This window comes from Castanea sativa, chromosome 1 (genome assembly GCF_040712315.1).
Source record: "Castanea sativa cultivar Marrone di Chiusa Pesio chromosome 1, ASM4071231v1".
Classification (NCBI taxonomy): domain Eukaryota; kingdom Viridiplantae; phylum Streptophyta; class Magnoliopsida; order Fagales; family Fagaceae; genus Castanea; species Castanea sativa.
In genome coordinates, this window is record NC_134013.1 from 31656657 (window position 1) to 31671302 (window position 14646).

The window sequence follows — 14646 nt, forward strand, 5'->3', positions numbered from 1 at the left end:
ATCATCCCAAAGGGATGAGAAACCTAGTTCACAAAGTGGACGAGTCTCAAATCCACTAGTCCACAAAGTGGACGGATCATCCAAAGGATGAAAAACTCTACAAGTCCACAAAATGGACGGATCATCCAAAGGATGAAGATCCGACAAGCCCATAAAGGGGACGGATCACCTAAAGGTTGAAAATCCTACAGGTCCACAAAGTGGACGGATCATCGAAAGGATGAAAATTCTACGAGTCCACAGTGTGGACGGATCATCCAAATGATGAAAATTCTACGTAGTCCACAAGGTGGACGGATCATCCAAAGGATGAAAGTTCTACTAAGTCCACAAAGTGGACGGATCACCCAAAGATGAAGGTTCTACGAGTCCACAAAGTGGACGGATCATCCAAAGGATGAAAGTTCTACTAAGTCCACAAAGTGGACGGATCACCCAAAGATGAAGGTTCTATGAGTCCACAAAGTGGACGGATCATCCAAAGGATGAAAGTTCCAGTCCACAAAGTGGACAGATCATCCGAAGATGAAGGTTTTACGAGTCCACAAAGTGGACGAATCATCCAAAGGATGGAAGTTCTACAAAGTCCACAAAGTGGACGGATCATCCAACGGATGAAAACCCTACAAGTCTACAAAGTGGACGGGTCTCGAAAAATGCATCTGAAAGTAAAGTCCAAGAAAGGACGGACATATACAGTTCACAGCAGACGGGTTATCTAACTAAGATAAATATGCATATAATGTGCGACGGATGATAAGCAAACAAACAGGCAAATAAAAGATTAAACAAGTTAAATTGCATGAATATAAACGACGGTTCAACAAGTTTGCTTACAAAGGTAAGAATTCTTAAATAAAAAAAAAAAGTACTGATTCTTTGGAGAAGGGTTCTCAGTTATCTGGCCGCCATTTAGTTGACCTGGAGGAAGGGCTTCACCATCGTCAGCTGGAGCAGTGACGGCAAACACTTCGTCTGTACTTTTTAAACGGACGGACTGCACGAGTGTTTGCCCTTGAGCCTCAATTGAAATGTGGGAGACGTCTAGATCAGGATAAGACGACTTCACCTGACGGATGGCGTCGTCGAATCCGTCAGCAAAGGAGCTTCCAAGCTCTGCCAGTAGGAGGTTGGAGTCGCGGTATTCCTAGACGGCTATCTCCTTTGCATTATGGAGTTTAGCCTTTGTGTCCGTCAGTTCCTTCTCCTTGTCCTTCAAAATTCCGCGCAACTGTTCATTCTCCTTCTCCACCTCTCCTCTGACCTGCTCCGAGCATTTGAGCTTTCTGTCCATATTGATCTTGTAGGTCTTCAGCTCATGAAGCTCATCCTCCATCGTCTTGTTCTTCTTCCTTAAATGGTCCATTGTCGTCTCGTGATTAAGACAACGGCCAAATAAGCCTTTCATCATCAGCATTGCCTAGGAATACAAACATCATTTTAATGACGGGTGAAAAAAAACTTGACGGAATTAGAGGATGGATTTAAAATTACCTGTTCAATGGTGAAGAGGCCCGTCTCTCCCATCGCCTCCGTCGCATGGTTTCCGAGGTCCTCGTAATCATCGGCTGTTAAGATAGACGACAGCTTCTCAAGGGCATAACTTGAATCCTCCCGAAAGAGAACGGGTGGTTTCTCCCCGGTGGGTACTGGACCCTTCATCAAGCCTTTGCCCTTTCCATGCCTGACGGGCGTTTTCTCTGCCTCCAATGCCACGACGAGTTCAGGCGTGGTCTTTTGCTTCTTTGGAGGACGGTCCGTTTTTTCATGCTGAGTTCGTTTTGACGGTACAGGTGGGACCGACCCCTTTGTTTAACTCACCTCCTGCTTTTTCTTTGCTGCTTGTTGTTTAATGAAGGCTCTCCTCTTGGCAGCGTCCATCTCTGTAAATCAAAGACGGATGAGAAAGGCAAGGGTAAAAAAAAAAAAAAAACACTTAAGGAAGACAGATAGAGTTTCGACGAACTTACGTTTTCGAACTCTGTTATCGTATCGACGGGCGGCGGATGAAGGTTCGGGTCCGTCACAATACCAATGTAGAGTGTCGAGGGTGACGAGTTGAGCCCAAGTCCTCTCTTGCAGTTTTGTCTTGTTAAAAATTTTCTCCAAAAAACTCCACTGCTCTAAGTCAACTTGTGGACGGTCCCGAGCTACATTAAAAGACGGTTAGACCTTAAAGAACAAACCAAAGATTAACTGGACGGAAACAAAAAGGAATGCATACCCGACGGAGGCATTATGCCCCATGTGGTGTCGACGGGCATGTAGGTTCTATCCCCTGGATGACACATCCATTCCTCCCCTTCCAAAAAGAAATAACGACTCTTCCAGTCTCTATTCGAGTCCGGCGTATCACTGACGAGCCTCAATAATGGGCTTCTAGCCACAAAACTATACATCCCCTTCGATTTGACAATCTCTGTTGGACGGTAACAGTGGAAGAATTCTTTTACCGTCAACCTTCGGGCACCGTCAGACATTGCCCCATACAAAACTTCTACCCCAATGAACACCCTCTAGACGTTTAGGGAGATTTGGGTGACGGACAGGCCAAGGTACTAAAGAAGATGACGGTGGAGAGAACTTAAGGGAAATCTTAGCCCGTCCTTTAAGGCTTGTTCATAGATTCCAACACCGTCTACCCCCCTGTAGTAACACTTTTCGGATTTTTTGGGAAGACGTAGACGGATGTTATCTGGTATTTGATACTTGGTCCTAAGCGTGTTGAGATGGGATTCAATCATTGACGATCTGAAATCATTTACCATCCAAAGGGGCAGCATAACGAACTCCCTAAGACCATCTGGGCCAATCACTGACTGAATGGGGGGATCCACACCGTCTAAGCTACTACTGGACGACTCTGAACTCTCCGTCTCCAGACTTCCATCTAGGGAAGAAGAGGTACTGGACGGATTCCTCTCTTCACTTAAAGTGTCAGGATCTCTTGGACCTGACGGGAACCTTTCATCGTAGCTCGCCCCTTCGCGGACAAACGACTGATTACTTGACGCACTAGACATTACCTACATTTATGACGGTATAACCTAAGACACCGACGGATCTAAAGAAAGCGCATATATGCAAAACAATGAAATAAAAAGAAAGACGGAGAAGGTTTTGGAATACATACCGGATCGAAATGGCTTCTAATGAGAGACGACGGATCGATTAGTTGAACGGCAAGAATGCACGCTTGTTATGACAGTTGCGCTCTGCTCATAAATTTTTGGTAGGAAGAGAAAATGAAGGTAGAAATGTCTGGCTTTTATAGAACGAGGGGCACGGAATACAAAGCGACGCCTTGTTTTGGGGGAACAGCCAATCCACAAGGACCACGTGTTCTTCTCCAGACATGCAGGCCACGTGTCCTCCGTTATGGTATACTAAGACCGTCCCATCTCTATACATTGCTTTATGAGTCAGTCCATGAATCCGTCAGGTTTAGAAGACAGATCCAAGGACTGAAGGGGGCAACTGAAGGGGATAAAAATAGGAGACGGTCATTTCCATTGAACTTGAAAGGACGGAGAGTATGAAGACGGATCGACACCGTAGGTGACCCGCCTATGACGGTTCAATTTTGCTGAGTATCCGTCATATATGAGTTAATTGCAAATTCCAGGTTGCATGTCATTTGATATGTTTCAAGTGAACTTTTGCTTTATCTCCACGCAAGCGTGCACACTTAGACTTCTTGCGACACACGTTTGAGAAGACTCCTATATGGAAAGGAACTTGAGAAGGAAGTTGTATCCTAAAAGAAAGGCAATTCTATCCAATATAAATACTCCAGAAACCCTAGATATCAAGGTACGCACATTTGACTCAACTCTGGCACTCTAGGGTTGTAAAGAAATTCTAACTTGACCTTCGGAGGGTTTTTGGCCGGCACCATACCGGTGCTCTCTTTTAGGTCTCTTTGTTTTCTCTTTGCAGGTATTGACTCAACTCGGATAGTGCTTGCAACTTACTGGTGATTTTTTTCGGCATCATCAGCTTGAATCCTTACATTTCCTGCAACCTACTTTATTCTGAGATGCCTTGCTCTGAAATATTTTACTTTTGAGGTGAGGCACTTCAATTTTATTTAGTTAACTTACTTAGGCTCATAACTTAGTCATTTAGGAACTTTGTCACTTCGGATTTTATCATTTTCATTGTTAACTAGCGAATTGTTCCAAAAATCCTATTCGGTTAGGCATTTTCGAACCCTGGACCCTAGTCTTTGAAGTCAAATATTTCACATCAAGCTAAGTTTAAAACATCTTGCAATTCACTTCAAGCAACTTGGAAACATAATTAGGGACCAAGGTTAATATAAAATCGGGTTCTACTCAAACATTACATATATTTAAATCGAGTTTTGTTACATATGTTTAAAATATATATTTGTAATATTTGAACTTGACTCGTTTAATATTCGAGGCTAAAATTAAGTTTCAACTTAAATAAACAAACCTAACTAAGATTTTCACAAGCTAAACATGAGATCTTCCTAAACAACTTGATTCATTTATAACCCTACAAATAATATTACAATAAAAAAAATTATTTACGAGTGATCCCAAGATGTTGATGCTACACAAATCATCAGAGGCTTGAAAGTCATTAGACCACCCCCTCAACGACGAGCCGTTGCACTGCCAAAATCCCCCACTAAATCCAGACCATAATTGTAACGACATAAAACTTTAAACAAAAAAGACCTGGTGGCTCCCACGATAGCGTGGGTCACTAAAACCGAAAGAAACAGAAGCGTCCTTTTAACCCGCGAGATTCTTATCTGTCTAGTGTACCTTCTACAGATTCAACCCCAACGATATACTTACATATATCAACAAAAACCCCAAACCCCTGACTCGCTTTCTAGCCTCTTCGTTTTCAGGCTTTAAACACACACACACAGAGAAAGAATGAGAAACGCAGCTATGGTATGTCTTCGACTTCTTCACTTTCACATCAAAATCTATATCTATATATCAATATCTCTCTCAGTTTCACCATTTTCTTTCTTTGTCCATTCTTTAACAGAGCTAGCTCAATATTTTTTTTAACCAATGGATCGATTTCGATTTAGTTGTGGAGCAAAATAGTTTATCTTGCATTTCTTTTTTCTTTTTTGGAACTTTAGCGATTTTGTTGTTGTTGAAGTGTTTGAGGTTGAGAAATTTGGAATAGATTCAAGCACAATTGTGAGTTGGAGGTTGATGAGGCATTTTTATCAAATACCTTGTGAAATTTTGGGTTTGACGTAGAACTGTTACGAATTTCATCAAGAAATGTTGATTGGGAACTATGAAACAATGATTGGTTTAGGTATTTATCTAGTAATTGTTGGTATTTAGAAAATTAAATTTAGGTTAAATTGCATTTTTTTCCATTAATTAAATTTAGGTACAGTATATTAATTTGCTCAATTGAATTCAAACATCTGGTCACATTGAATTTAATTGTCCTTAGAAAAGATAACACTGTTGCATTTTATTGGTTAACGCAGCTAGGTGTTTGAATTCAATTGTTCCCAAGTTTTACCCAAGTTCTAATCTTCAAAACTAAGCAATCTTCATCCTTAACTATTGGTAATAAGCACTCAACAGAAAAGTCATAATTTTTTGAAAAAAATGTGTACTTTTTTGATAGGTCGATAGTGGAGGGGGGGGGGGGGGTACATGGTGTTTGAATCACCTACATGGGGTACTACAAAGAATGTCATTCTGCTAAATGTGTAGTTGTTTCATGTACTAGAAATTAGAATTTTCCATTGAATTTAGCAGAAGTCTTAACATATGCAAAGTGCTTATTACCAATAGTTAAGAGGGGGGGAAACTGCAATTTGCCCTAAATTTTGGTGTGTTTTTTTTTCTTTCCCGTGAGAATTTGATACTGTGTTAAAAGAAACTATTTTTGAATTCATGGTTGGCGAAGCATCAGCTATTAAACTGTAATGAAATAAGTTATTACTCATATCTAGAATATAATATCAGAAGCAGATTATTATTTTGATCTTATTCTTTATGGCACTGGTTGAATGTGGATTTAGATACTTAACATTTATGCACAACACAGGTTGAAGGAAGTGGACGGCGTAAAAAATTTCTTCTTTTGGTGTACCAGAGTTTTGGTCTAGTGTTTGGTGACTTGAGCATCTCGCCTCTTTATGTGTATAAGAGTACATTTTCTGGGAGGTTAAGTCATTATCAAACCGAGGATACAATATTCGGGGTGTTTTCGTTGATTTTTTGGACTTTTACTCTTTTTTCATTGTTGAAGTATATGATTATCGTGTTGAGTGCTGATGATAATGGTGAAGGTAAAAGCTTATAACTTTTTTAAAGGGGCTACAAGTTGTTTTCCTTGTTTTTCATTTTTAAGTATCTATGACTGTTTAGTCATTTTCAGGTGGAATTATGGCATTATATGCACTCCTTTGCCGAAATGCAAAATTCTCTTTACTACCTAATTATCAAGCAGCAGACGAGGAGCTTTCTAAGTATCACAAACCGGGTTACTCAAATAGAGATATGCCTTCCACTCCAATCAAAAGATTTATTGAGAAACATAAAAAAGCAAAAACCGGTTTGCTGCTTGTTGCTTTATTTGGTGCTTGCATGGTGATTAGTGTTGGTGTCCTCACACCTGCAATTTCTGGTAAAGGCACTTTCTTTCACCACATGTTTATGTGTATTGTCTTTTTTAAATTTTTCAGTTGAACTTCTACTGGCTGATTTGGTCATCACTGCATGTTTATGTGTACCTTTTGTTGTACACCTCTGCTAATAGATATCTGGTTTTGGCAGTTCTTTCATCTATCGAAGGGCTGAAACTTCGAGCGACAAATATGCCTAACAGTGAGTATAAATCTCTGAAAATGTAGAAATAACGCTTGCGGACACACACACGCACGTACATAAATTTTATTTTGCCAATAATTTTTCAATGAAATTTGAAGGTTAGTGCTTATTTAAAAATAAATAAAAGGAGAGAGGCTCATTAATTTGAGTGTTGAACTCATCTATTATCCAGAAGATTGTGTTCAGAAGTTCTGAGGAAATTGAAACAAGAAATGTTAGGATGAGAACTGAAGAGGACTAAAAGTAGGAACTATAACCTTGTTGAATTCCCACTTTTATATACCAAATACTTAAGACAGTGCATGGGATGCATAAAGGACAGAGAAACACAGTCTCTAATGATTAGATTTTTCTTATTACTGAGTGAAAAATGATTGGCAAGTGGAGCCTGAGAGTTAGTTAAATTTCTTTCCAGACCCTTTCGGCTTCAATATTTAAAATAGAAGCGTGAAGGGAAGAGATAAAAAAGCAATTTGGGATTTAGGAGTCTGTATATTGCATATAAAAACATATTATTTTTTGAGTACATAAGTGTTTTTCCGTCTTTGCATTAGTTTATTACTATTCAATTTACTATCCTTTTTTTCAAACTTCCATTCATTTTTCTAACACTTATATAATTAAACAGGTATAGTGATTGTTATTTCCTGTGTTTTATTGGTTGGGCTTTTTTTCTTGCAACACCGGGGTGGCCACAAGGTGGCATTTCTGTTTCCTCCCATTATGATTCTATGGTTACTGTCTATTGCTGTTGTTGGCGTCTACAATGTCATTAAGTGGAATCCAAGGGTATACCAGGCTCTTTCTCCGTATTATGTTTACAAGTTCTTTTGGGACACAGGAAAAGATGGTTGGATTTCGCTTGCAGGAATAATACTATGTGTTACTGGTAAATATGGCATATGGAATCTATTCTGGTTCTTTAAGCTTTACACTTGTTAATTTATGTTGTCTTTTCTTGTCAACTACAGGAACAGAAGCTATGTTTGCAGACCTTGGCTACTTCACTGCAGCATCACTGAGGGTATGCAAAACAATTAATGCAGAATAGGGTTCTGTTTCCAAGCATAACCTTTGGGTGACAATTTTTTTTTCCTGATAAGTAATTATTTTTGATGATATAGAGGAAAGACTTGGTGTTGAATCAATGATGATGAGCTTATGTCCGTTTATGCATTTCAATGCTTTAGTTGAGTGATGATTTTAAGAGATTTTGAAGCTTAGTTCTGATTCATACTTTGCATTTTCCAATGATGGCTAAAAGAAAAGCATTTAGAACAATATATTTACAGTATGGCAATGTACTGGAACATCTGAACTACTGACCTTCTAGGTTAGAAGGCATTGATGCTTGTTGTTTTGGACCTTCCAATTAATTTTATACATATGATCTCCTCTTTAAGAATTGATGTTTTGATGGACCTACTTGTTCGGACAGTAATTGATAACAATAGAAATTGGGATCTAATGCAAAAATCTCTGGCCAGGTCAATTATACTGAATGATTTAATTAAGCAATTACTTAAAACTCGTATTCAGGAGTTTTATATGTTATCAGTCCCCTGAACTTTTAGGACTACCAGTCAATACAATTATGCAACATTGCAACTTCAACTGCTCTTTGTATGAGATTCATTTTCCTTTTTTTTCTTTTTTCCCCCCATCAGCCATCGGCCTTGTAAATCGGGAAGTGCTTAGAGGGAAAGGATAGAGCATATTGCTGAAGAATTAGAGCTATGGGCGTTACAGTAGTTCAGCACAATTAACTTAAGTATAGCTGACTCTCAAAAGTGTTACAGACTAGGTGATCTAGATCAAATGGAAAAACATATGTTGAATTAAAACATGTTTAACTATCATTGATGTTTATAAAAGTTACCTAGAGTTCGTCTACCCACCTTTCTCTATTTATTTGAAATAGATATCCTACTCTCCTTTATGTACAATCATTTGGGAATTGGAAGATCAAGTATTGGGCTCAATAAATGTATCATGTTGTTAGCAGAGGGGGGAAGGGGTTTATGGGATTTGGTAGTTTACTATTGCAATAATTTTTTTTTCACCTTTCTGGAGGTATCATGGTTGGGTTTGTTCATGGGGTTGCTGTTGGGGCAGGAACACAAGTCCGTGTACTAGGCCGTAGGCACACTCTTTATTTTCTTGTCTTGGGGCTTTTAAATGTTGTGATAATCACTTTCCATTCTATCAGTCTTTTTCCCTTTTTTATTTATTTATTTATTTCTTTATTTAATTATTAGTAAGTTACATCCACCTAGAAGTTATAAGGAGAGGAGGTGCCAATTGAGCTAAAGCTCATTGGCCATTTCTATCAGAGTTTTCAGCAGCCAATAAAATGTTTAAGGGTGTCAATCAGAAACATTTCATATATTTTGAATTGGCGGTCACAATCCTGCCATACAATGTCAATGGTCAAAAAGTAAATGTCTCTGGGAAACTTTGATCTGTTGAATACATATTCTGCTGTGTTGTGTATGTTTGATCAAACGAGATAAGTTTAATCTTTTCCCACTATCTAGAGTTGAGCAGTTCCTACTCTGAGATTATTGTATTACCAAAGCTTAAGCTTAAATTTTTTTTCTTGCTGCTTTACCTTACCTCATACTTTTTAAGGTTGTGCTTGTTCTTGTTGTTCCTTAGGTAAAAAATTGTAGGGTATCAAAAAAAAAATTCCTTCATCATTTTTCTCATTAATTTGTTAATATTGCTGTAAGTAAAACCCTAAAGAATTTTTGCTTCGTGCAGGTCATATTTTCTTGTGTTATTTACCCATGTCTAATACTTCAATACATGGGGCAGGCTGCTTTTCTTTCAAAGAATTTTTCTGCAGTGTCTATAAGCTTTTATGCTTCTATTCCAGGTAAGTTATTGAAGGAATGAATTACAGTTGTGCCCATTAAAGGGGAGAGAAATTCTCTTTGAGGAATGCCACTTCGTTAATCCTTTAGGCTACAATATTCCATGAATAGTAAATTCCTGATTATCATTCTCTTTCACTTAAATATCAATACTAATTAGTTAGTTTCCCAGCTAGATTCAATATATTTGGTGGTCTCGTCACCCAATCAGCTGAGCATTCAGAATAGAAGATGTTTTGGCTATGTCAGGGCGTTGCTATTATTTACTAAAGTTTCTTCAACTTTTCTTGTATAAATTGCATGCATTTTAATTAACCCCCCCCCCCCCCCCCCAAAAAAAAAAGGAAAAACGAAAAAAGAAAATGGAAAGCATTTGCTAATAGATTGTGAACTAGGCTTAAACTTTTAAAGCTATTTACTGTTGTAGAGAAATGAGCTAGAGCTTGAGTTTGATCTCTGTTGCTAGATCAGCTAAGCATGAGGAACACCAGGCTTGACATGGTTGGGCTGGTGAACAAGGATGCAATCAAATAATTTGAAGTCATCTGCAAATATGTTTAGTTTTGTTTGTCATGTTGACAATTGAAATCATGGAATTTTCTTATCCCTCATAAACAAGCATAACAGAATTTTTGGAAACTTGTTGAAACATAAATTTTTTATGTGGAACCAATCTGATAACATTTGCACAATTGCGTGGATGTGCATTCTGTTTGTCAGTGCATGTTTCTATATCTGACAGTCTGGCCCTCTAGAAAATGGTCAGTTCTATACATCTTGCTTTCATGGAGTCTTGTGTATGGTTCTGGTTTTTCTTTATGAGAGAATGAGAGGGAGAGACGGGGAAGAACTTGGAACCATATATTGACAATGTTCACATGTCCCTTCTGAACCATGTAAAACTCAGTGTGAGCAACTCATTCTACCTAGTTTTCCCAATAAAGGATTCTCATAAGCTAGATTAACACCTGTTCGTAAGTCCCACTAATTGCCCCAAGACTTGCCTCAGCTTCTTACACCCATAGGCCATAGCACCATTTGATGCAAATGGACCAACTTTGGCAGTGATAATTTGGCTGTTGAGATATAAGAAAATGTGTTGAAATAAGCAAAATAGCAACATTTGTACAAGTGGTTCTGTCATATTGAATATTTTTCCCAAGATTCTTCCATTTTCTACCACATTTATGTGTGAGGCTTTTCATGATATCACTTGGGAAGTCCTGAGTACCTTCTTATTGCTTGACAAACATATCTTTACCCAAGAGGGATATCATAAGGTTAGCAATATTGCCTACATGGTGATTGGTTGAGGGGACCGGTGAGAATTGTAATTCACTTCTGTTTTTTTTATCCTGAATCAATGTTGAACAAGCATGAATTCCAAATTTAATTTTTTTTTTTATTATGCAATGTTCTTGCCATGTTTGCAGATCCCTTGTTTTGGCCAATGCTTGTGTTGGCAACTTTTGCTGCAATAGTTGCCAGTCTGGCTGTTATATCTGCCACAATCTCAGTTGTCAAACAATGCCATGCATTAGAATGTTTCCCTCGTGTCAAGGTTGTTCATTCAAGGAGATGGATCCATGGTCAGATATACATCCCTGAGATAAACTGGATCCTTATGATTCTGAATCTAGCTGTCACCGCTTGTTTTAGAGATGCAAAACGTATTGGAAATGCTTATGGTAAGTTGTTTTCTGTCAAGAAATTTGTTAATAATTTTCTTCTCGATATATTTATCTCTGGATATTGTGATTAATATAGATCAGAAATCTGATTCATTTTTATGATCTTGTGCGTGAACGAATACTGTCAAGTAGTAAGGGTTTTTAACTATATAACGTTAATAATTCGTTACAGGAAAATTTTTGCTTTCAAGGGCAATTTGAGTTTTTGTTGTCCAAAATTACCTGAATTGAACTTAAAGGGACTGTGGATTTAAGACAACTTAAAATGGACAGGACCAAGAAGGGTTAGCTGCTTACCCATCTAAATTACATTTCAATGTGAGCTTGCTGATTTTTTCACCTTTGTTTTTTTTCTTTTTCACTTTAATAAAGTGGGTAGTTGTTAAAATCTGTGATGAGCATGAGCAAAATATCAGGTCATTTTGGTTAGGTGAATATTCTCTTTATGCATGAAATGTCATTTTGGTTACCATCTAAACCTATTTATCCTATAGCAGTCAGGTCAACAGTTCCTTCATCTGTAGTGCCTGTACTTTGTCCACAGTACTCAGTCATAAAATTCCCCTTGGGCTCATTCTCATCTACTTATATAGCCAAATTTGTCTGTGTTCTGGGAGTTGTATTTATGTAATCCATAATGTAGTTACCATCTAGTTGGCTGGAGGTGTCAGTTCATGCCCCCTCTTCTTTTCTCCCCTCTGTTGCAAAAGCTAATCTTGCTGTGTTAATTTCAGGGATTGCTTATCTGACTGTGACTTTCGTGACAACCTGGTTGATGTCACTGATCATCAACCTTGTATGGCATAAGACTATCGTGTTTTCCCTTTTATTCATCCTATTCTTTGGATCGATTGAGATTATCTTCCTTTCATCTACTTTTATGAGAATTCCTAGAGGTGGGTGGGTTCCTTTCATAATCGCTGCAGTTTTCTTGGTCATTATGTATGCATGGCATTATGGCACCAGGAAGAAGTATTTATATGATCTACATAACAAGGTTTCAATGAGATGGATACTAACACAGGGCCCCAGTCTTGGGGTCATTAAGGTTCCTGGGATTGGCCTCATATACACCGAATTGGCAACTGGAGTCCCGGCCATGTTTAGTCAGTTCTTAACCAACTTACCAGCCTTTTATCAAGTGGTTGTCTTTGTCTGTGTTAAAACTGTTCCTGTTCCCTATGTACCCCATAAAGAGCGGTATCTCATTGGACGGATTGGTCCCAAATCTTACAGAATGTACCGCTGTATTGTCCGAAATGGTTACAAAGATGTTAATTACAATGAAGATGATTTTGAAAATGAACTGGTGATGAGCATAGCAGAATTCATCCAACTGGAATCAGAAGGTCCTCGAACTCTTGATGGCACTGTGGATGGACGGATGGCAGTTGTGAGGACGTCTGAAAAGTTTGGAACTAGATTGCGAAGGTCAGAATCTGCAGGCTTCGGAGAAAGCAGCAGTTCAAACCCTTTGGCTGCCTCTGTGACTCTTAGTAGCTGCAAGTCAGCCACACTGCAGAATTTGAAGTCTAAGAATAGACAGGAATCAACCCCTCTCAACAATAGGCCAATGGTTCGTTTTGAGTTGCTGAATACGAAATACAGGGATCTAAATGTCAGGGAAGAACTTTTGGAGCTTGTGGAAGCTAAGCATGCTGAGGTAGCATATATTGTGGGCCACTCACATATCAAAGCAAAATCAAATTCATCTTATATGAAGAAATTTGTTGTTGGTATGGTATACTCTTTCTTACGTAAAAACTGCCGAGCCCCGGCTGTGGGGTTAAACATCCCTCATATTTGTTTGATTGAGATTGGTATGAACTACTTTGTGTAGCTGAATCTGCAGCTGATATAAGCCTCAAGTGTTTTCTGGCAGCCAAAGTTACAGGGGGTTTCTTTTTCTAATGCCATCGGCTATTGGTTGGTGTAGTTACCAATTTGGCGTTTGACAGAATTGTCTCGCTCCAATCTTCACTTGGCAACATGTTAAAGAGGATGAAAGGTTGCATTTGATTTTGAATGCCAATTTGTATAATTCATTCTGTTTTAGTACAATCAGTATAGAGCTCCTTCTAATTGTGTTTGCTGAGTACGCTCAGTCTTAGATCATGGACTAATTCTCCAGAAGCCTCGTCCATTTTGTCTTTCCAGGTTGCTTTTGTTTCTGTGTTACATAAATTCATATTTGCTGAGCATGTTTTCTCTCGTCATAGAAGGCATCTACGAGCCATTACTAAATCTTTGAATTCAAAAAGCAAAGCGTTTATTACTCGCTTTGCTTCAGTTGCTACCTATAAGAGTGGTCTTTATTACGCTAAACATCAAACTACTCGCCCTTTCCCCTTGTTGAAACACTGAAATTTGGGGTTTTTTTTTTTTGGTCAATTGGGTTATGTTTGGGCTGGCAAAATTTTCAACTCAAGGAGCTTGATTCAACCTTGTATAAATAGTTTAAAAAAAAGATTTGTATTTCAAAATTTGTTAGTCTGATTATATTAATTTTGAAATTTTGTTTAAACTTGTCAGTTCTATTATTTTAGTATTTTGAGAGTTAGTTTTGATAAAGTTGGAATATTTTGCCTAATAGTGTAAATTTAAATTCTAATTTTTTATTAATGATGAGTTTAAATAACTCAATGAAAGTCCAATTTTTATTTTGTTCGACAAAATCACTCCAACCCAACAACACAATCCAAACCAACCAATGGGTTGAGAAAATAAATGAAACCTAACTCATCCCAACCCATGGTCCATAGGAATACCTATTTGAAATTATTCTCTTAATTCTACTTGAAGCATAAAATTTGGAAGCCACCTTGCCACACACACACACACACACAAAAAAAAAAAAAAAAAGTCTCAAATCACAGATTACAGATGTTATTTGAGATTAAATGAAAGATATGTAAACTTGTTCTGCAACAATCTTAAACCATTTTCAAGAGGGAACTCCATCTATTTTATGTTGGTCTACGTATTAAACTAGAATTGTGTCTAAATACTAAATAGATAATGTCCCTTACACTGAAGTTTTGAACAAAAAAAAACAGGGGCCCTGTTTTTTCAAGTCATCTTTTTTTTTTTTTTTCGCCCATAATACTTGTGTCTAAAACTCTTCAAGTATTTAGCTATTTTTTCAAGTGTATGACTTATCAATAATTATCTCATTCATCTGTGTATGCATCATTTTTCTCACATGTACGCTCCACCTAGTTTTAG

At 38.0% G+C, this 14646-nt stretch overlaps 1 protein-coding gene across 1 annotated transcript; it reads left to right on the forward strand.

The window, feature by feature from the left end:
* The first annotated feature begins 4783 nt into the window (after positions 1-4783).
* On the forward strand, positions 4784-13554 carry LOC142619542 (potassium transporter 3). Its single transcript, XM_075792673.1, has 9 exons — positions 4784-4934; positions 6070-6313; positions 6403-6651; positions 6801-6851; positions 7483-7743; positions 7826-7878; positions 9618-9732; positions 11164-11418; positions 12156-13554. Exons 1-9 carry the CDS (start codon positions 4917-4919, stop codon positions 13259-13261), a joined length of 2352 nt encoding a protein of 783 aa, XP_075648788.1. The 5' UTR covers positions 4784-4916; the 3' UTR covers positions 13262-13554.
* The last annotated feature ends 1092 nt before the right edge of the window (positions 13555-14646 follow it).

Bases quoted from the DNA above. Each gene is read 5' to 3' on its own strand.
- LOC142619542 (XM_075792673.1), top strand. The intron at 7,879-9,617 runs GTATGCAAAACA...TGCTTCGTGCAG, and splicing joins TCACTGCAGCATCACTGAGG to GTCATATTTTCTTGTGTTAT. The intron at 11,419-12,155 runs GTAAGTTGTTTT...TGTTAATTTCAG, and splicing joins ACGTATTGGAAATGCTTATG to GGATTGCTTATCTGACTGTG.